The sequence below is a fragment of the Vespa velutina genome, chromosome 8 (assembly GCF_912470025.1).
Source record: "Vespa velutina chromosome 8, iVesVel2.1, whole genome shotgun sequence".
NCBI classification, from domain to species: Eukaryota; Metazoa; Arthropoda; class Insecta; order Hymenoptera; family Vespidae; genus Vespa; species Vespa velutina.
The window spans coordinates 6552101-6577100 of record NC_062195.1 but is presented as its reverse complement, the minus strand read 5'-3'; the positions used below and the strand labels follow the sequence as shown (position 1 = coordinate 6577100).

At 35.4% G+C, this 25000-nt stretch overlaps 1 protein-coding gene across 1 annotated transcript in view; it reads right to left on the bottom strand.

Annotated features, from left to right (window-relative positions):
- The window catches only part of LOC124950859, a 69573-nt gene extending 47393 nt beyond the window's left edge, over nucleotides 1-22180 (bottom strand). The window contains exon 1 of the mRNA XM_047498257.1: nucleotides 21904-22180. Within this exon, the coding sequence (XP_047354213.1) occupies nucleotides 21904-21946 (43 nt within the window). The 5' untranslated portion in view covers nucleotides 21947-22180. The remainder of the gene's footprint in view (nucleotides 1-21903) is intronic.
- Between the last annotated feature and the right edge of the window lie 2820 nt (nucleotides 22181-25000).

The following is a 25000-nucleotide window of genomic DNA, read 5'->3' as shown; positions in this document are numbered from 1 at the left end:
GACTGATCTGAGAATTGATTCGTCGAGAGGAACCCCTCTTGCCACGCCTATTCAAAAGAACACGCTCCACTCTTCTCACTAAACCCTCTCCCCTCTACCCCATAATCTTTTTTCCTTTCTTTTTCTTTTCCCCCTTCTTTTCCCGTTACCACATAAGAAACGAGAGAACTACGCGTAGTACTTACTTAAGTACTTTTTCCACATTTTTCATTCCCTATTCGACTTTCTTCGACCGAAAAAATTTGACTCGCTTGATAACTTCTCGCCTTAGAGAGTTTCGTGTAAAGTGAAAAAAAAGAGGGATCAGAGGAGATCGTTTTATACTTATCTTCTTAATGAGGAAGATCTACCTCTCTTTCTCTCTCTCTCTCTCTCTCTCTCTCTCTTTCTTTCTTATTTTCTTTCTTTTTTTTTCTCTATATATATGTCTCCTTTAGGCTAAACATCGACGCAACTCACGGCATAATTTTTATTCCGTCAAGAAAATTATTTAAATATAAATCTAACGAATCAGCCAAGAATAATGTTCTTTACAGTCGTTTTTCCTACAATACTACATATAAGCGTTAACGTCTAATGATAAGCTCTTACTTCGGTATAAAGATGATAAGAGGACGAGAAACTAAATTACTCGGAAATCTTGTGATTAATTTGATTATCTTTCTCTCTTTCTATCTCTCTCTCTCTCTCTCTCTTTCTTTCTCTCTTGTTAGTTTGAGACTTCTCAATCTAAATGATCGTGTTTATTAAAGACTAAACGAGAATACGATTTAATCATGCCATTTAACTGAATCTAGGTAACTAAATACTTCTAAAATGCAATAAATCCTTCTTTTATTGTTATTATTATTATTATTATTATTATTTTCTTTTTTTTTCTTTATGTCTAATTTTCATCATACTAAAACTTTCGACATTAATCGTGATCGTTTGCTTATAAATTCACTTATTAATTCCGATCATAATAATAATAATAATAATAATAAAAATAATAATAATAATAATAATAATAATAATAATAATAATAATAAAAATAAATATATTCAATTTTAGCAAAATATAAAAAGATAGAATATAAAAGAAAAATTAATAAAACGATCCGAATTAACGTCGGATTATATGTATATATATATATATAGGTATAGATAACTATGTATCTTTCAAAGAAACTCGAGAAACATCTTGAAACGCTTCGCTCATTAAATTTACGTAAAGCTGCTCGGTGAACATGAATATATATATATATATATATATTTATATATACACGCGCGAAGAGAGAATCCAGGAGGATTCGTAATTTCGTATTTGCATCGAGAGATCCCCGGAACACGGGTCCGAATATGCATGCGCTGCATCTCCATTTCAACGATCGTACGATCGCCCTTGGCTTTATTAGTGCGATATCCTAACGCTGTCTAGATACAATGCAATCTTGCATTTCACCGTAGCAATACTGAAATGGATATTCGTTATCAACGGATGCAACTAAATACGTTTTCGTTTCACCTCTTAGAGAAACATAACATTTGCATAAGTTCGATATCCATCTCAAATCGTATATATTTTTGATAAACGAATCGAAATTTTTGATATCAATGGTTTTCTTTTAAACGTATAATTCAGTTTTTTTTTTTTTCTTTAAAAAATCTTGAATAGATCGAACTCCTCAAACTGTATGCTTTCAATCATATCTTAATCAATCCTTTTCCTTTTTCAATTATTGAATTATTTTTTTTTTTTATATTGATAAATAGCCAACAATTTATTTCTCTCTCTCTCTCTCTCTCTCTCTCTCTTTCTCACACACACACACACACAAAATACACATCATCGAATATAATAATATGATAAAATAACTCACAATTAGTGAATACAAATTTCCCTTTACTTAATATTAGAAAGAAGATTTAGTACACTATTATATAGCATCATGCAACCGTATAAATAATCCAACAAAGTTAAAGGATTCCTCTCTCTCTCTCTCTCTCTCTCTCTCTTTCTAGGATGTTAATGCCCAACGTATATACCGTTGGACCGGTTTGAAGGGACGAGTGTGATGCAAATACGAGCGTGACCCCCCACGTAGATCCGATAATGAGACGATTTAGCCACGAAATCAAGGAGGAAGGCGAGTTGGGAAAAGCACTTGCGACCGGTAGAAATTGCATCTCGGTGCATTTGCATTATACGAGCGGTCGGGCTCGACACAGACGGCCCTTTTCGGCCCTTACCAAGGTGGATCGCCATGCTTGGCGAAGGCGTGATGTTGTCGCTCGTAAGCACGACAAAGGAATCGTCGTTTAAATGCCTCATAAATCTTCTCTCTCTCTCTCTCTCTCTCTCTCTCTCTCTCTCAGTCATTCATTCGAAACGATTCGGACCAGTTCGTGACGATGTTTTTTCAAAAGAGGTAGAGAGAAGAGAGAGAAAGAGAGAGAGAGAGAGAGAGAGCGAGAGAGAGAGAGAAAGAGAGGGAGAGAGAATTCACGATAAATATGCGATAAATGTCAAACATTTCTGTCATAGGTACAATGCTCAATATTTCGAGAACTATCACTTCTAAGCTTCTAACTACGTTAGTTCACGAGGATACATGTGAGAATGGCTAATGAACATGAACGTTCCTTTATAAATTATTTTTCCGTATATGGAATGAGTTAAGATATCGGGAGCTTTTAAAATTTTGCCCTTTATCTCGTTCGTTTATTTATTATTTGCTTCTTGTACTTTATACATTTTCTTTGGCCTGTTAACAAGAGAAGAGAAGAAAAGAAAAAAAAAAGAAAAAAAAAAAAGAGAAAGAAAGAAAAAAATACAGAAAAGAAAAGAAAGGAAACGAACGACGATATACCTTTTTACGAAAAAGATATTTCTAATCTTCAAATCTTCAAAGGTCTTCGGAGTATTACGAGAATTCCGAACTCGATATCGTTATACGCAAGTAAATGGCAAAACCGTTTCATTAAAATTCGCAAGCCGAGGCAACGATAACGTGAAATGAGCGCGCATGCTCAAGGCGGAAGGTGAATCTAGATATGTATATGTGTTTGTATATACATAAGAGAAAGAGAGAGAGAAAGAGAGAGAGAGAGAGAGAGAGAAAGAGAAAGAGTAGAAGCACTTTACCAGTCGGCGCCTTGAAACCTGATAAAATTTCGTCCTTCTCGAGAACGGTACCGTCGGTTTCGCTCGTTGAAGTTGGCAGTCCTTAACCGTCAGTGAAATTATATGCGGAATCCGTTCTCTATGGAAACGGGTTTCTATCAGGCTCGTGCGAAATACCGGGTGTCTTGACAAGAGCAATTTATCATGCTCGATCTGTATTTGCATACGTCGTCAAAGGGCCCCGTCGTCGCTTATGCGACGCTACATCACATAGTCGAGTGCCTTTTGAAATTTGCGTGTTTGCGAATACGGCCCTCCTCCGTAAAAGCGCTTTCCTCTCTGTCTCTCTCTCTCTAGCTATCTCTATTTCTCTCTTTCTCTCTCTCTCTCTCTATATATATATGTATATATCTCTCTCTCTCCCTCTTTACTCGTGATCCCTCCGCCATTTGTCTCTTTCTGTTTGAACCAAACGATGCGCGAGATATGAACTCGTTACGCGTATGGAACTCTTAACTGATCGTCGACGGAACCTGATCTCGTTCAACGATGAGGGATCATCGGACAACGTTGGCTCGTCATCATTGTGTCATCGAAATCATTTGCCGCCTCGGTTATCCCTTTCTAAATATTTTTATTCCTTTTTTTTTTTTTTTTTTTTTTTTTTTATTTCATTTCCTTTTCATGATTTATACTTCTATGCGTTTGCACGATAATTCAGATTTGATACTGACGACCCTTTGATCTATCTCTTGTTCGAACGTCATGAAAATGAATTATTAGCTTTCTAATAATATCCTAATGTATCTCTACTATTTTACAATGTTACGCACGCATAAATATGCACGCAAATAGGATATTATTGTTCATTAAGATTCTTATGAAGAAATCACGAACGATGACATAATAATCTTAGCTTCGTGGGATTGTAAAAAGGGAATAAAAGAGAGAGAGAGAGAGAGAGAGAGAGAGAAAAGAAATAAACAGGAACATATAAGATACAACGCGACAAGCTTTGGCAAAATCCAGTTTTGTTCACGGTTAAGGTTTTATGATCAAAGAGAAAGAGGGAAGTCCTATATGGTCACGCCTCTCCTACCATAAGTATCTAGCTAAAAGCAAATCCTTGATACAGATAAGTCATGTCCATCATTTTTCAAAGCCGACGAATCCCGGTTTGTCCCTCTTTCAACGGTCACCAACAATATCGGCTTGCCCAGGAGGAACGATTTCTCATCGTCGAACGTCCATCCGCTTGTTTCTCTTCCTTACTCACTACGTTAACCAACCAACTGAACTTTTCCACCGGCGCGAGTTTTATCTCGCGCTTCCACCCTTAATTTGATTAATCGTGAAGGATCTTGACCCTTCGTCCTGGCATTAATCACCTTCCGGTCGTATGCATACATGGACGTGGCATTAGCGAGACAGAGAGATAGATAGATAGATAGATAGATAGATAGAGAGAGAGAGAGAGAGAGAAAGAGAGATTTCCAGAGGAGGAGAGCAGTAAAAGGTGAAGAACGACGACTATCGCCATTTGTTAAAAGTGCTTGTTTAGAGAAGGTTTACACACTCGGTCGAATCTCTTTCGAACGGTACGAAAATTAATGGTGGATTAATTCGGTGATCGTCACACGAAACAGACAAACAGATAGACGAACAGACGGATAGATGGACGAACGAAAGGGGATTTCGACCAACCTGAAACCTCGAAGACTTGACTAGCAAGTTTCAAAGATTACTTTTATGCGTAAAAGATTAATATAAAAATTGATATTATCTTATATACGGATTGTTCGAAAAATCGAACGATTTATTAAATTGTTAATTAATTTAACTTAACGGACAAAGGATCAATGACACCCTCGATTAAGACGATTATTTTTGTGAGATGAGTCATAAAATACGAAATTAGAGATTATCGGGAGTCCTTATGGTATGTATAATTAAAATTTGGGCATCCGGAGGAACGTGGAAGCCGATTAGAAAGGATTTAACTGGTCTACGTACTAAACACTCGTCCTGGTTTCAGGTTCGCATCTAGACCCTTCGACCAAAGGGATGCGAGCCTTGATTTACTAGCTGTTTATACCCTTTCAACCCCCCTTCCCCCTAAGACCTATATTATAACCGTATTTATACTAATAGTCTTGACTCGATAGCGAGTAACGTTATGATTTAATGACAATGTTGTTGTCAGTTCCATCTGGGTGATCGTAAAAATATATGAATGAATGTTTTCAGATGACAAGAGACGTCATCCTTTGTACCTGAGGAATGAACGACAAAGAAATTTCGTATTTATCTGTCATCTTGAAAGACTCTAACTTCCAACTCGATGAGCTAACAACAACGAGATTTGACTCCTTTCAATCGTAGGGGTAACAATAACTATATAAAATATCATTAATTGTAATATCGCATCGTACGAACGTATTCGATGTTACAATTGATGATATTTTATAAGTCAAATGTTTTTTTTTTTTTTTCTTTTCTTTTCTTTCTATGAAAAAAAAGAAAAGAAAAAAAAAGGAAAAAGAAAATATAAATCCTATAAAAAATTCAATAGACTATTCGTTTAATCTCGATCTTCGATAAAGTGACATAACGTTGAAATAATGTGACAGCCATTAACAAATTTTTCTAAAATTCTCCAAGTTATCATAGTTAGAGATTCTCAAAAATCTCTGAATTATTAGATGATCAAGATTGAGACATTGTTCAAATGAGAAAAGTCGGTAAATCAAGACGTAGAGACGCAGAGAACGTGATCGTCGATACGAGGGGCGCCTAGACGATCTGTCGTAAGTGTAGGTGGAACAGAGGATACAAACGACGTAGGAAGGAGAGGATTCTCCAGTAACAGGATGTAATTATGATCGGTGAGATACGTCACGCATAACCCCAGTATTGACGTCCACAAATCACGATGGCTGGCTCGACCATGCGGTATCTCGGCAGCTCCGAGGGACGATCCTCAAACTCAGACGGCCTAACACGACACTAAATCTGGAATTATGTACGCGTCCGTCGTAGACGTCGACGTTCGAGAGCGTGGAATTCCCTGGAGTATCGCCGTACGTCGGAAGGATATGAAAAATTTAACCGGAAACTTCTCGATTATGCGCATAACACGAGTTACCTTGTAAATTGAAGTTTCCTACATTTTATAGATCCTATCGTATAACAACGTAAGAGATTGACAAACGAATTATTTTATATTTCCAACATACTATAAGATTTTTATTTCCTACTCTTAAAGAATCATTGATTAAATTAGAAAAAAAGAGAAAGTTTGAAATATGATAGAAAGTTAGTTATATCGAAAATCAATTCGACATTATATATATATATATATATATATATATATATATATATATATATATATATATATATATGACAAATTCGTACGTTTACATTTCTTCCTTTTTTTTTCTTTTGCGTTCGAACAAATATCTTTCATCAAGATTTAACATCGAACAGCAATTCGAGACGTCTTGGTAGGAGGTGGGATGGGTTTAGGTGGGGGGTAGTCGATAGGCAACCCCGTCTACCAAATATCGGTGAGAGTATCGCATAAGGGATACGTGGTAAATCCCATCCCGTAATTGCATTTCGCGATATGTCGAAGCAACGGGTATGTGTCCCGATTTAGTCCCGTAGGCGTCCGTGGAGTATCCGGAAGCTGTCTAGAGCTTTCCGTCGCTCTCTCCGGATGCGTTCGAGTAGCTGTGGCCTTCGTCCTGAAGCTCAAAGCGTTCCGGCATTATACCGTCGGCATTGGCACCACCACGTAGGATCACCTACGTCACCAACATACTATCTACGATTCCTCTAGAAGCGACTCGTCCCACTTCGCTTGCTTGCTCCTTCCGGCCGTCGATAATGTTAGCTTTCCTCTACGGGGTTTCGGCTATTAACTAGGATATGGAGAACGATCATGTGACGTAAGCTGTAGAGAAGATGAGAGAGAGATAGACAGATCGATGGATAGATGGATGGATAGACCAAGTGCGACAGAGAAGAGAGAGAGAGAGAGAGAGAGAGAGAGAGGGTGGGAGGGAGGGGAGAGAGAGAGAGAGAGAGTGCATCTAGGAGAGGTGATCGGGTTAACATCAAAGCCAAAGGCATAGTTGTACCCTGGGGACGGCCTATATAACGTTAGCCACCCTGCGAAAGCCCACCAACTGCAGCCACGATTCTGCCTCGAGGCATCGTCGACTCGCTGCTAGTCCGAATTTCTAAGCCCCTTAATGTAGAACCGATATATGCGGATGGCAGTGGACTCACTCACTCACTCACTCACTCTCTCACTCTCTCTCTCTCTCTCTCTCTCTCTGTCTCTATCTCTCTCTCCCTGAGAATCTCCTTTTGGAACATATCACCTTCATGTCAGGTTGATCGAGACCGAACAGAAATACGCTTTGAGATCACGTTTCAAGGCTCCAATGAACCAACAATAGCTAAATGTTTCTGACACCGTCCAAAAATTCTTCGATCGTTATTTCTGACAAAGTTAGAGATATAATTAACTCGGTTATATTATCTTTATAAAATATCGATCGATCATAGATCTAACAATTATATTTAAACCTTTCCTTGATCTTGTTAATTAAAAACATTTCCTTCCGGTATAAGACACACCTGTCGAATCTATCCATTTCTCTCACGAACGAAATGCACTTGTTCGCGAAGGTCACAACGTTTGTAATCCTTATTACGACATATGTTGTAACAATATATAATGTAGAGAAATTCCAACGGATGTGGCGGACCTTCGAATGTTAGAAGGTAAAATAACGATTCCTCCGACGAACAAGCCGGTAATCAGATATCAACGGGAAGGAAGAAAGAAAGGAAGGAAGAAAAGCTGAGAAACCGTCGCTTACTTTGTTTTCTTTTTTCCTTTTTCTCTCTCTCTCTCTCTCTCTCTCTCTCTCTCTCTCTTTTCTTCCCTCGTTTTCGAACGTACCTTTACGCGTGACCGAACACTTTCATGACATTTAAACGCTACGCTCATAGACACGGGATGTACGGCTAGCCATATGTCGTTTTACGTATCAATATGTAGTACTTACATAGGTAGAACCTACATAAATGTATAGTGTACGAGCTAATAACTCCTTCGAAACTAATTTGTTCCGTTCTGATTGTTTTATGAGGACGATGTTTAACCTTCCATACACGTACTACAATCCTTATCTTTCCTAATGAGAAAAATAAAAAAGAAATAAAGTAAAAATAAAAGTAAAAAAATAAAAACGAGAAATATTCTTAATATATATAAAGTTTATCAATGATTAATCATAAGTAATATATTTTAACGTTTGATATTTAATATATCATATTAAAAAAAAGATCATTGAATATTACTGATCTAACATATACGTAAATATCTATGTAATATCTTTACAATGAAAAATTAAATGAAAATTATGAACATACGTCTGTTGTTAAATATAAAAATGTTGCCGTTTTATTTCATGATTGACAAAAATCGCAAGATATTAGAACGTGAAGACAACTAACATTGCAAGGATTTTCGCATGGGCGCATCAAGGATATAGGAATAGAATTTATATATGTGCACGCATACATCTACGGAATTAGAAGGTTTAGAAAATGCTGCTAGTATACCCACGTGCTTGTATATACCGTTAGAATTATGCGTTTATTTGTTTCCGGGTGTTAGAGAGAAAAAAAGAAAAAAAAGAAGATAGAGAAAGAGAAAGAGAAAGAAAGAGAGAGAGAGAGAGAGAAAGAGGATATCGACGAGTTTGAGAAAGACAGAAATAGGCATCGATTGAAAGAAAAAGAGAGACAAAACGATCGCGAACAGTTAAGGGAGAGAGAGAGAGAGCGAGAGAGAGAGAGAAAGAGGTGGGGGTAGAGAGTGCACGTTTTCGCGACAATAGGCAGGATGTGCGAAGGGTTACCATTGCAAATCACAATGGTGACCGCAAAACGCGAATGACAGGTTGAATAGACGTAGCCTAGAGAAGCGTACCCCGTGTACTCTATTATTACCAGGATCTCCTTCATCCGGGCCATTCTGTGGGAAAAGCAAGCCGCCCTTCGAACTTCACTTGATTCGAATTCTATTTCGATTCTTATGGAAAAGGAATAGCCCATGTGATTCTATAAGGGAAAAAATTTTCTTGGACGTTGGGCGGAGATTTCGAGTGGTCGAACATTCAAACGTCTTTAGAAAATTCATTCTACGTCCGTAAGAAATTAAAGATAGAGATAAAGAGAGAGAGAGAGAGAGAGAGAGGAAAAGAGAGAGAAAGATTTGAAATAAAAGCTTCGTTCAGATATCCTTCTCCTTTTGTCATTCAATGGATATATGAGTCCTTTGAAACAAATTGTAAACGAATAATAATATAGTAAATATAATTAAGGAAGTAAGATAAACGATGTATACGATATTAGACAAAGAATTAAATATTACTTCAATAAAGTATAATTTACGTTATAATTCGAACGTATCATCGATTTATCATCACACCATCATTTTCCTTTTTATCAATCGACTTATGGTCGTAAATTGATCAGCTGATCGTTAATAAATATCATAATAATAATCTTTGTGCTCGCCGTTAAGATGGATTTAAAATGTTTTCGAAGTTAATCATTTAGAACAGCAGTCATTCTCAATCTTTTATTCTTCATATAAATTATGAAAATGTGTTATGTAATTGGTGTATCATTTATACGGATAGATAAAATTATTGTGATATAATATTTGTCACAATGAAAATAAAAATAAAACATATATATATATATATATATATATATATATATATATATAGGATATTTCAATCATGATGTAGCATCATTAATGTTGTACATCTAACACACATTGAGGATCTTTAAATTAGAGAACATGTTATGATCCAATCGATAGATCCAATAACCTTCGTCTTGAATATTATGATCGAGCTACCCTTTAATTATGGTTAATACCGATAATTATATTATATATATATATATATGGAGGAAACATTAAGTTATAGTCATCTTTTTTATGAATCGAAGATGATAATGAGACTTTTCCTCTCTTCTCTCTCTCTATCTATCTGTTGAAAATTTTCGCGAAACTCAGGTGCGATGGCTCTTAATTTGAAACGTTCTTGCGAGCAAGAAATACGATGCTAATCTTACGAGGAAACCGGCTGAGAAAGCACTCGACAACGAGCTACAAATAATAAGAGGAAAGAGGTGAGACGATGTTATTAAAGCGTCGTCTGCGTTACGACCATGACGACGACCACGACGACAACGACGACAACGACGATGACGACGACGACGACGACGACGACGAAGTCGACGAGGAAAACGGATACGATAATACCTCGTTGCACGCCATCGTTCGCAACGCGATGCTCTTCACTCTAGGATCTTCCTAGGAGACCTGGAAAATAGTAAAATCTGACCTTAAAATATTCGTCCTCTTATATGGCAAACGAAGAAGTAGAGAAAGAGGAGAGAACGATTGGGAGGAAGTACTCCGCTTGATTACCTCCCAACACGTGCCGCGAAACATGAACGCGTGAACTCCATTTACCAAGATACAAACTCTACGAAACGTAACGTAAACTCCTCGAAATCGTTTTTCCTTTAATTCATTGTCCACCGTCACGGAAACTTTCCAACAGCTTGTTTCATAGATATTATATTATTAACTATGCATACAGGGTGTATTATTTTCATTCGAATGATTATATCGTAATTTCATTTAGAAAATGAATCTAATTAGAGATTTAAATCTAATCTTTTTTTTATTTTTTGTTTTTTATTTCTTTTTTTTTTTCCTTTCTTTTTTTCTTATCTTTCGCATTCGAATCTTCGATATTTTTTCTTTTCTTCCCGAATTCGACCAAACAAATTCTAGATCGAACAAATTTATATATAATTTTATTATTTTTATACAAGATATCGTACTGTAGTGATTGAAATATATTGTATAAAAAAAAAAAAAGAAAAGAAAAGAAAAGAAAAGAAAAATATAGAAAAAATTATGATCTACGATGATCTGTAGATAAAGAAATTTCCGAATTTACTAATTGTTAATTTATTAATTATTTTTCTTTAGAAAAATTCAATATTATTAAATATTTTATATATATATATATATATATATATATATATATATATAAACGATCGATTAAAAATGACACCTTCATTGATTTATACCGATGATAAATTATATTGCCTATTACAATTTTTTACGATGGCAATAATCATCACAATGTACCTTCTAATACATATTGACTAAAAATATTCATTGAATTTATTGTCGATATATTTGGTATTTTCTTTCTTTCATTTTATTTTAGTTTTCTTTTTTTTTTTTCTTTCTTTCTGAAAAGAGAACAAGAAAAAGAAAAAATACCGGTGTACCATCGAACGAGATTTATCTCCTACAATGAGAAAAACTTTTCGTCTCTGAGCGTAGCACAATGTAGAATAAATAATCCCTGGTCGCTGAACGATGACCCTCATGTCCGTCCAATTACTTCTTCCCTGTTGGTAGAAAATATTTTCTGCCTGTGGCTTAATATACTTCTCTTTCTCTCTCTGATATATATATATATATATATATATATATATACAATATAAGAATGTATGTCTATAGATGTATATACATGGACTTGGTCATTGTTCTCTTCAACGACGATTTTCTCTCACTCTCTCTTTCTTTTTCTTTGTCTCTCTCTCTCTCTCTTTTACTATCACAGAGCTACTTGAACAACAGCCATTATGGTTTACAATACGGTTCCTGATGGAATGGTAGTTGGTGCAATAGAGAGACCACTGGCCGAAGAGATAACACTGATTTCATTAGCGCAAATGAACTCGACATCATCGTACTCGCACGACCGTTCGTCGTTCGTCTGATTAAAAGTCATAAAAGTTTTCGGCCCGTTCGGACCACGTACACACCCTACATGAACCATACGTGTTTTATTCCAAGCAATATTACATACATACATATATATATATTTGGTATATATATATATATATACCAAAAATATATATTTAATAAAATACAATCTAACTATATACTAAATACAATAATACACGTTATTGGTTTATGACATTTTTAAAAAATGTCACACACATACATACACACACACACACACATTGGTACATCAATGCTAATAATTCAATTGTTCTCGATATTTATTTGCTATATACATGTATCCTTACTCATTCAAACACGACAACATCCAATCTCTTTGTTATTAATACTTACTATATTTTAATATGATATGTTTAAAAATAATGTTTTAACATTGTTAATATAAAAAAAAAAGAAAAGAAAAAAAGAAAAAAAAAATACATTGTCAAGTCAACAGACTTTTTCATAACTCTACATATTTACCATATAGATTCACATGATGTTTCTCTTGGAATCGTTAAAAATATTTCCTTGTACTTTACTCTTGGACTCGTGGGAAATTAAAACAATGTACTTAGTTACATTCATATACTTCCTGGCTCATCTTTAACCGTTATCAAGAAACGAACGACCTCGGCAAAACAAACGTTCGTCCGTCAGGAAGTTTCAAAGTGGCTAACTCTCTAGATGAAAATTTTCCATTGCGAAAGGGAAAAGAGATAAAAGTAACGAACTCTAAAGCGCGTGAAACACTTTGAATAATATCGCAATTCGAAGTCGTCTACCGAAGGATTTTATATTTTACGCGGTTCCTGCACCCACAAAAGTGTCGATGCTGCTGCTGGTGCTATGGTGGTGCCAGTCAGTCCGACTGCTGTCGTGCCATTTTTACTGGCTTCCACCGAAATTCTCTCTCTCTCTCTTTCTCTCTCTTTCTCTCTCTCTTTCTCTCTCTTTCTGTCTGTCTTTCTTCTTCTTCTTCAACGTCGTTCATAAATATCGAAAAGAAAATTTATTATAAGTAATAACAAATAAATTATTAAATATTATTTAACTCTATACTGAATTATTATCACGAATATCCTGAAATGTCCTGAAATATCCCGAATGTACTGAAAAAAAAATATGAAAAAGAAGAAAAAAATTCTACGAACAAAATATAATATCGTATTTATAGTTTAAACGATCCAGTTTAAACGATGATATAGAATAATTAACGATTAAAAAGCGGCAAACAATATAACAAAAGCAGAATAAGCTGAATATTTTAACATACAGCAAGCAGACAGTCAATGTAGATAACCCTTTCAAAGAAGGCAAGGTTGATCTCTGTTCAAGAGAATCATAATCCACGGTAATTAACTGTGCCAGGATGGTAAGGAATGGCCGTCACCCTCCTCCTATTACCTTTTCCCCTTTCACACGTATATCCTCTCTCTTCTCTCTCTCTCTCTCTCTCTCTCTCTCTCTTTCTCTGCCTCCGTCGTTTGGCCAGTGGGATAGGTCAGCACGCCCCTCTTGCGCGTGTTAATGCCATATTACCTTCTCCTATGGCTAATGGATCATTCTCTTATCCGCGAGCTATTTCCTTCTTACGTACACGCCTATGACGAATTGAATAATAGTTTTCAATGAACGATATTATCGATACTTTGCTTTGAATCATTGTCCGATGACCCTTACCAATTCAATGTCACGAGATTTTGCGACGTGATTTCTTTTGTCGTCTGTATTGAACACTTTCGTATAATCGATATATAGTATATATATATATATATATCGATCGATCCTTTCTCTGTTCTATATATTGTAAATTAAAATTTATTTTCGAATAATTCCTTAAACCTTCTCTCCTCTTCATTGGCTTTATTTCCAGCCGATCGGAAGTAATAGAGAGAGAGAAAAAAAAAAAAGAAAACAATGTATTTCCTTGTTCGATCATTCACGATAGATGGATCGATCGACGACGCAAGGAGTTAATTTTCCTACGGGAGTGGATTCGATCCAAAACCGACGTTACGTCGAACGTTTCATCGAGTATTTAACAAGATCTAAGCGTCCCTTTGAACTAACTTCAGTTTCGATAGAATCCTTCCGATCTATCTATCTGGTCCTCTATCTGATTCTCTCTCTTTCTCTCTCTGTCTTTCTCTCTCTTTCTCTCTACTGCCTCCTCCCCCCTCCCACCCTTTACTCTCTAGATGATGCGCTTTCCCGGCTTAAACGAGCATAGCAATCACGCTCGTACGTTTTCGCCTACCATCGCGATAACTCGTACATGATCCTAATTGAAACCACGGAACCTAATTTCCGAGAGTAACAGGACCCTCTTCGTGGTACTACTAAGCTTCGAATACGACTAACGCATATATATATATATATATATATATGTACATATGTTTACATACGTACGTTCGTATAAACACGCATGCATGAATATAGTTACGTATATTTAAATTAATAATAAGATAAAGAAAAAGTAATTCTCAGGTGTCGTTAAACTGATAATTATTAATTATGATGTCTAATAATGAACCTTGCCGGCAGTCCTTGGCAACTTAATTGGAAAATAACGTTATTTCCGTGAAAGTATACGGTATACATATACGTATACGTATACGTGTATCTATATGTGTACGTCTATGTATACGTGTATGCGTTTTGTCTTAATATCTCCCTCGGTCTCAAAGCGAGACGTTAACAAAGGTCAGTGTGTGCGTGCACGCATAGGAAGAAGAAAAATAGTCGAAGCCGTCGAGAGCAAAATTCGCATCGTCGCGTGCGTCGCCAACGGCACCGCGTTAGAACACGTCAGACACGCCGTCAGACGGTGGTTTCTCTGGAACGTAACATATACATACACATACACACACACACACACACACACACACACACATACATAGGTATATACACACACATATACTCAATAAAATCAAGTAGAAATAAACGCGCGTGTGCGTGTGTGCGTGCGTGCGTCTGTGTGTGTGTGTGTGTGTGTATGTATGTGTGTACCTATATAGACGTCCCTTATGTAATCTCAAAGGTATGCGACTTTCTAATTACTAAGAGAGTCTAAACTAATAGACGATGATGATAATTCTTCGAACTCATTTTAGAAAACTGTTATTAATGATGATTCTACGTTTCCATAATAATAATAATAATTCATTTCTTTAAATTTGTTGAAATAAATAATAACTATGGAATTAACCAAGAAAGAAATTTTTTTATTTACGTTTAAATAACAGAGAGTGATCGTCAAAATCCTGATATATCTTTTCGATATTAAATTTATCGATTTTTAATTTCAAGTTTCACTTTAAGAGAAATCATAAATAGGTATTATCTTTTCTTTATTTCTTTTCTCTTTTTTAAATAATTTTATCACTATATTAATGATAACATGAAGTTTTACGAATGAAAATGAATATATACAATCAATATCATTAAATCCAATGTTAATAATATAACATTATTGAAATATATATAGATAAAGGATATATAATTTTTATAATTACTATCATAATTGGATGTATTTGTAATTACTGTGTTGATTTATACCACGTTCTCTTCATTCTTATCTGAATTATAATCATTTCATTACTTTCTGATATAACATATAAAAAAGAAAGAAAAAAAAGAAAAAAAAGGGGGAAAGAAGAAAAAGAACAGAAGAAAAAAAAGAACATAAAGGATCGTTCTCTTTCAATTACTTTTTAATTATTCTCTCTTGGATCTCGTTTATCGCACAGAAAGAGGAAAAACGAAAGATGATTTATTTCGAGGATAAAACATTAGACTAGAGTTCGACGAATAATACATAATCAACTTCCGCTCCGTTTATCAATGACTTCTTCTCTCATTTGAACATAGCGCTAATAACGATTGGCTCATCGAATCCGACGCAAGAGGATGAATCGAATGGTATCACGAAAGCGCTCGTAATTTGCATAGAGAAGAACATTAGTTAATTACCGAGGACATAACCAATGATTGGTGATCGCCAGAGAGCCACAACTCACGCCGCGCTTAAGCCCGAAGTTATTGCCCGGATCATCGTTAAAACTCGAAATGTATCAGTCACCGACGCATACGTGACCACAACGTGAACCTTAATCCTCTAACGCGCGAGATATCTACGTGTGATTTCAAATTTCACATCTCTGACACATCCATAGGATATATATATATATATATATATATATATATATATATATATATATCCTAAATCTATCTATGCGTTTATGAGGATCAATTAATTTCAAGGATTTGTAAATCAATTTCATGTAATTTTTACATAATAAAAGTATAAAACTATAAAGATATTAAAGACGTGAAATGACGAGAAACGGAGATTACAAGATTACCATTCATTTGTTCATTTAAAAAAAAAAAAAGAAAAAAAATGTCTTAATTGAAAATAATTATAAATCTAAATAAAAATCGATCTAAAATAAATAATACTCTATAAGAAAGTTTATATATTTTGAAGAACAATAACACACAGTTCTAAATTCGTTGATAATTCAATTTCCTTTATTAAAACATCATTCTCTATATTCAACGAGATCATTATCATAGACAACGAAGAATGAAGTCGTGTCTCTCTCTCTCTCTCTCTCTCTCTCTCTCTCTCTCTTTTTCTGTTGACTTCACATTTTAATACCATTTTTAACACTCTAAACGAAACGCACGAAGGAAGAAGGCCGCGCCTTCAGGACTTCATTGTACTTTGGCAAAGAGACATACTACCTATACTAAGACTTCAACACAAGCGACTTATCTTTTAATTTGTTCCGAGTAACGAGCTTCCGCAGTATCATCTGATAACACCGATTCTCTCACAGACTTAAAACATATCTCTGTTATCCTTCTTGGACATATAGAAAGAATAAAAAGATCGCACGGAAAACTCGGTGAAAGGCTTTTGAGTTTGAAATGGTTAGCTACTGTTGATATCACGACTTTTCGAGTTATCAACGTTTGTTCTTTATTAATGACAGCTAGACGATGAGAAAGAGCGAGAGAAAGAGAAAAAGAGAAAGGAAAAGATATATAAAGAAAGACAAAGAGAAAGAGAGAGAGACAGAAGGACAGAGAGAGAGAGAGAGCGAGAGAGAGAAAACCAGGAGGGTTTATGGAGGGACATAAACTCTAAACTGATTAACAGTATCCAGTAGCTCTCCACGGACTCTGGACTCACTCGGGATGCAATATATATGCAATCGTGACCGTGGATAGAACGTATAGGGAAACCGAATCACCCTCTCTCTCTCTCTCTCTCTCTATCTATCTGTCTCCTTCTCTGTCAGTCTCGTTAGCAATACCCCCAACGGTTTATAGGCCATCGTCGACGGAATTAACATTGCCCAATTAAATTGATAGATGTCTCCGACGGTATTAAACGCGTGATACCTAAGTAAAGTCTCGCGTAAATCGTCAAACGAAACCGGCCACGTACTTGCGCTTGCGTGATTTATATTTTCGACCATTTTAACGAGAAAAAGAAAGAGAGAGAAAGAGAGAAAGAGAGAGTAAGAGATTGAGAAAAAATGTCGAATAAAAAACTATTTTTCATCGTCTGCGCGTCGTCGTTCAAACGTTTATGGCATTTGGCGCGAATGCGTTATAATACTTTTTTGTTCTCCCTCCTCTTTTCATCCCAATTCTCATTTTTCTCCAAATCCTTGGATTTTTTTTTTGTTTTTGTTTTTCTCAAATAAAAAAGACACAGGAATCGATTTCTCGATATATATATATATATATATATATATATATATATATCTTCTCTTAACCACCTGCTGCGCTTCGATAGAATGCATGTCTTGTGATTTGTGGACCATTAAATGGCATTGCTATTTTTGAGAAATATTATCTCTTTCTCTCTCTCTCTCTCTCTCTCTCTTTTTCTCTACTTTTCTCTATTATATAAATAATATCCTCGCTTATCTAAATAGAATAGCGCAAGGCATAAAATGGAGGACGCGTCGCGATGTCTGGCCTTATTTATATAAAGCGTTCTATATCGTCGTGCTCGTAAAAGGATGCAATTCTTGGCGATAGCAGAACTAAGAATGGGAGAGGGGGAGGGAATTGGGGGGGGTGGGGGCTGAAAGGCTATATAGAACCTGAAAAATGGAATAACATTGAAAAACGTATTCCCTGCCCTAAAACTGGCTAGCCTTATAACAACAAAACAATTAATCAAGTTTTATCTATATAGATAAACGAAATCGATAAGGTTATATCATCCGTTAAGCTTTTTCATTTATTATCTTCCTTTTTAAATCGTCTACATACCCTTTTAAATCGTCCAACCATCTTTCACAAATTATTTATGTACGTATTTACTTACCTATTACCTATATATATAAGTACATATTTTCATGTATAATAATAAAGATAACGGGTAAAATCGTTAAAGATAAGCATTGTTTCAAACATAACTAGAGTAGTATAATTCGAGAGTGCACAACCCCTCGAGGTCCTCTCGATCCTTTTTTAATGTCGAGAAATATGAGAAGAAGAAAACGGATAGAGTTAAAATGTTCTCTCTTTCTTTTTCTGTCTCTCCTCTCCACTCTTTCTCTCTCTCTCTCTCTCTCTCTCCCTCTCTCTCTGTATTTGACCACTATAAAATGCAAAGAGGATTAAGGTATACTGTAGGTAAAAAATCCAAAGCAAAAGATAGAAAGAGGAAAAGAGAGATAGAGATAGAAAGAAATAAAGAACAAGGAAAGCAAGTATGAGCGAGAGAGAAAAAGAGACAGAGAAAGAGAAAGAGAGAGAGAGAGAGAGAGAAAGAGAAAGAGAAAGAGAGAGAGAAAGAGATAAATATCATAGAACAGCTCGACCTTCGGTATTCCAGTCTCGTTTCAAGCTTTGTAATCTTTCATTCCGTCTGGACTCCGTCCGCGATAAACTCCACGCGAATAAATAATAACTATTAATTATGTTTGCTCCAGCCGGAATCATCGTCCAGTGGGAAAGAGGGTGGTATACGCACGCGCGCAACCGGTCCTGAATTTTCAAGGGGAGGTAGAGAGGGAGGTGGTTATACCGCTGGATAAAGGTGGAGGAGGGTGAAGGCAATAAACGGCGGGAGCGGTTTATCACGAAACGGAATTAAACGGTTTACGACTGGACCACAGATTAGTACGGACGCGATGGACGAATGCGAGGGTGGTTCGTTCTCTCTCTCTCTCTCTCTCTCTCGCGCGCGCGCGCGCTTTCTCTCTCTATTTCTCGCTTTCTCTCTTTCTCATACACTTGGAAAATGGTACCGGGTTAGATTACCGTGGATGGTCATCCTCTCTATCGTCGTCGTTCGTGTTACTCTCTCTCTCTCTCTCTCTCTCTCTCTCTCTCTCTCTCTCTCTCTCTCGCTTTCTCTATTTCTCGTGAAACTTGTGCCCACCATTGGAACGCCACGGCGTTCGAATTTTCGATTGGAATTTGTGACGCGCCATTGGAACGGTCCGTTTGAAGCTGATGAAATTTCAGGCTGCAACGATGCTCGAAGCGATCGACCGCGTTATCTTCTCTCTCTCTCTCTCTCTCTCTCTCTCTTTCTCTATCTACCTATATACATATATATATATATATATATATATATATATATAAGTGTGTGTGTGTCTAATTTTCACAATGAGTCAGGAATCGACCGAAAGAAATCTATCGTCAATAATAAAGTCACTTGGAATCAAGAAAAATACGTTGAAGTTTTCATGAACGAACACCAACCGAGATAATTACGATAATCGATCAAATTATTTACTTAAGAACTCGAAAGACCCTACGATACTCATAGAACCAAGTCCCCGTAAATAATCAATGTCAAGTTTTCTATCTTGAATTCTATCGAACTGAGATATCCACGAAGTCCAGACGGATATCGAGTAAGTTTCGGTGACTTATGTGATTTATTTATTCGAGAAACCATTTTCCAAGTTCGACGATTTCTTTCGAGATTTACGATAATTGAACGCGAACTCTTGATTGATTCAACTGTAGATTTTTCAATGACACTTTCGCATTATTTTCAATCTCCTTTTTTTTTCCCCCTTTCGAAAGAAAGAGGTAAAAGTTTGTGAAAGATCGCTATCGTCATATTTTTTCATTCGAAAATACACGAATCTAGACGAAACCCGATCGTCCATTGATGTTCTCTTTCTCTCTCTCTCTCTCTCCCTATTCGCGTAAAATAATTCATCGATCAACGGGTCTCGCTTGTGGCGGCTCATTAATTTTCTCGTTATATGTATGTAGGTACATTGATAGAGAGAGAGAGAGAGAGAGAGAGAGAGAGGATGTACCAAACTATCCCTTGCAGCACTCCGAGCTCGATTCCAATGCATAATATAACGCTCTCCGATCGATATTCAACACGATTCACGTTACGGGTTCGCCTTGTTTTCGTTTCATTTATCTCGTTATCAACTCCCTCGTATCGTTCCACTCCGTCGGCAAAGACAATACCAATCAGGTGTGATTATCTTCCAATAGGGCTGTGTTCTTCCAAGATAATAGAATGAGTGAAATATATTTAATTAAGAAGAACGAACGAGTCGAAAACGCTTATACCATTTTCCTTATTCCCCTCCAGTCCCCCCCCACCCCCAAAATCATATCAAAACTACATAATCATACATACACAGACGGGGAAAGTTAATTAAACAATATATTAACCATTCTCTCTAAAAATTATTAATTAATATCTTTATCTTTGTCTTCTTGTTACGAAGTACAATGTAAGATCACGTAAATGTATCTTGTTTAAATTCGGAGTATTACTTCAATGGTCGTTATACTCGCATTACTCTGACACACTGATAGAGGATCGCAAATATATATATATATATATCTTTCTTTCTCTCTCTCTTTCTCTCTCTCTCTCTCTCTCTCTCTCCCTCTTTCATTCTTATGTTCATGGCGAGTGGTAGCGAAACAGAAGTAAAAGAGTAACAGAAATAGACTGAGAAAGAGAGAGAGAAAGAGAGATAGAGAGAGAGAGGGGGGAGAGAGAAAGAGAATACAGAAAGGGAGGCAAAAGGATAACGGTGTATTATATGTCGAGTTACTCGAGGGGTGGTGATAGTGGTGTGGTTGGTTTGTGTAGACGATGGAGGAAGTTAGGGCGGATACCTGCAGGCGATCTACGCGTATTAAATTAACCCCCGGCCGACGAGGAGCTCACGCTCTTCGACCTCGCGTGTCCGGGAATGCTCAAAAGCCAAGCGCGGACACTAAGAATTCATTAGCGGACCACCCCCCATTGTAACCCCGATGGTTACATTCGGTGACATCGCATGTAAAACCCTTGGGAAAGATCGATAGATCATTCTAGTCGAGAAAAAGAAAGAGAGAGAGAGAGAGAGAGATAGATCGAACATTGTGATTCAATCGTTACTATTATATCTTTCCTTCTTCGTAAATCCTTTTTTTTACTCTTTTTTTTTTTTTTTTTCTTAACATTAAAACTCGTCACTTATTATCGAGAAATTATCACTCTAAAATATTATATTCTATTATTATATTCAGATGTGATGACAAAATTCATTCATCGCCTCCTCTTTTTCTTTCTTCATTTTTTCGTTTTCTCTTTCCTTTTTTCCTTTTTCTTTTTCTTTTTTCTTTTTTTTTTTTTTTTAATTTTATTTTCCTCTTTCTTTTTCTATGAAAAAGGTAATTAGCGAAATCGTCGTTCTCGCGTTTTCGACATTTTTATCGAAAGTGAGAAAATACAGGGGTTACGTTTTAAACTGACGCGAGGGAACGTTACCAAGGGTTGATGAAAGAGAGAGAGAGAAAGAGAGAAAAAAAGATATATTAACAATGAATGTGAGTAAGAGAAATAGAGATAGTGAGCGAATGAGTGAGAGAATACATACGACTGAAATTAAGCGAATTTGACGGAGCCCATTTCCTCTTCATTTGCTAAAACAAATCGTGCACCAGTTATCCCAGAGAGGAGACACTGGGTGCACTTAGCTGATGAACGGGTATTCCGGTGGTAGCACGCGCACGCAATGTTACTCGTAATGTCTCTCACGCAACGAATACGCTTGTTTTCCGTTTGTCGAACTGAATTTGAATAAACACAAAGCCCTACTTCGTCTGTTTACCGTCTCTAACCTCTGCTTCAATAACAAAGAGAGAAAGATATATATGTATATGAAAGCAAAAAAGGTCCTTCGTGTGGCTGCTTACTTCCTAACATTCAATTCGACACGTTCACATTTAACGAAGATGATATTTATTTGATCAAATAATATGATCATTATGAGAGTTTTAAATTCTCTATAGTAGCGTTTACCGACCTGAATTCATCTTCTGGATTTACTAGAAAAAAAAGAAAAAAAAAAATACAAAGCAATATTTTTAAAGAGTGTATATACACACATGTGTATTTGTGTTTGTGCGTGTGCGTGTGCGTGTGCGTGTGCGTGGGTGTTACTAAGGATTAGAATTATTTATAAAAGAAATTGTTCTATCTTAGATACGATTTTCTATAAGAAAATGTTAACAGTAACAATACACGAAAGAATATTTTCATATAATTATATATGTAATACGATTGCATAGTTATACGATTATATTAATTACCATACAATTGAAATGATTTATAAAAATTATTTTAAAACAGTTAATGATACGAGAGAATATTCTTAGAAAGAGTATCATTGTTATGATCAGAATTATTCGTAATAGTTGTTCTAACAGATATGAATTTTTATTTGAAAATAAATACAGTCATATGTAGAAAAATAGATTATCCGAAAGAATTAGAAATAATAAATTCTTAATCGCTTTTGATGAAATTTTTATTCTAATTTTTTATATAGAAATTTATATGAAAGAAACGCCGCCGATCGTGAGAACGGAGATTTCATTGAAAAGAATAATCAAACTTACGAAATAATATTTTTCACAATGATCAATTGAAGAGAAAGAAAGAGAGAGTGAGAGATACAGAGAGAGAGAAAAGAAAAAGGGGTATTAAGGGTAGTACGAAAATTATGTATGTATGTATAGCTCGTATTTTAGGTATATATCCGGGGCGTAATCGTATTATACGGTACGTCTGGAAAATAGAGTGAGAAAGAAATATAAAACGTGACTGCGTAAGCGATTCAAAACCTATCGTTAACTTTTGTCCGGTCGCGTGCTAAACCATCCATTAAAGGTTCTATATCCGCGAGAAAAGAGAAAAAAAAAAAAAGGAAAGAGAAATAGTCAAAGTATTGTAATAATTTATTTTACCAAGGATAATAAGCCGAACTGTATTATATTGTACATTACACGTGTAATTCTTTCCTGAAAAAAAAAAAAAAATGTTTCCTGTCACGAGCTTGAAATAAGAGGGCGAGACAAGCTTTATTAGTCCGATGGGCGTCGTGAGATCGTTGAGAAATCTAATCGTAATGGCATGGATTCATTCACGATATATCGATTCCTACTTTAACCACAGCTTTTATTTATTTATTTATCTATTTATTTTTTTACTTTTTTGTCACTTAAAAACAAACCAAAATAATAATAATAATAATAACAATAATAATAATAATAATAATAATAATAATAATAATAATAATAATAATAATAATAATAATAAATTCCATCATTATTTTTAATTTATCTAATTTTTCATTATACATTTATTTAATACAATTATAATTCGGATAATAATAAAACAATATAAAATCGATCGTTTTTCCTTGCTTCTTTTTTTAATGTATTTGATAATATTCATATATTAATGTTAAAACATTATCTTGAATACGTCAACGAATTAATCATCATTTGGAATATAAAATTTCATTTGAAAATATTTAATATATATTTAATATATATTTAATATATATTTAATATATATTTAATATATATATTTGATAGTTCGATATTTGTTATATAAAAACTATATATTTTGTACGTATGTATTCTCTGTCATTTAGTTACCATCGATGATACCATACGGATTATCTATTATTAATGATGCAATGAGTTGGATTAAATATGTATCGAAATATAACAATCGAACATTTATTATCGAAGTTCGTAGAAAGTAGGCATTTCGTGACCACAGGAACGATAGACAGAGCGAGCATCGAAAAAAAAAAAAAAAAGAAAAAAAAAGTTTATCCATCGTTCACCCCTCGTCTGTCGTCTGTTGAAAAGATCGATAGACCGGAAGTAACATCGGCCCAACTCACAAGGACAATAATAGGAGCCGAGGATGATAATCGCAAGTACAGTGTGTCATCGAAGAAAAATAGATTATTACCTTGAATACATCATCGTTTAGAAAAGAGAGAGAGAGAGAGAGAGAGAGAGAGAGAGAGAGAGAGAGAGAGAGAGAGTAAAGACTGAGGATTGCACGTTTCCCCGGGTAAATATAGTATTGAATAGTCGACCAATAATAGGTCTTACAGCGTCTATTCGTCGATCCCGAAGGGATGAGACCAATAATTTTGGCGCTGAAACAAAACAGTTTTTTCTCTCTCTCTCTCTCTCTCTCTCTCTCTCTCTCTCTCTTCCTTTCTTTCTTTTTTCTATATCTTTTTTATATACAATAAAGATATAAAACTTTGGACAGGTATGTATATATATGGCACAGTTAATATGTGATATTATTCGAATCGATCGAAAGAATAAACTATTCTATACGATTTATCTCATAAAATACAAATAATGTATATTTCTAGAGAATAGAGAATAAACAGAAAGAGTGAGAGTGAGAGAGAGAGAGAGAGAGAGAGAGAGAGAGAGAGGGATTGCGAGCAAAGGGCGGGGCGAAAGGAAGGAAGAAAACAGAAAAACATATTAATAAAATATATCAAAAAAAAAAAAAAAAAAAAAAAAAAAGAAAGAAAGAAAAATACAAAAAAAAAAAAGAGAAACGTTTCGGTCCTTCAATCTTTATTCTTCCAAGAGATAAGAGAGCGTTGTCCTAAAAGCTCGTAGACCCCTGATTACTGAGCTAACGGG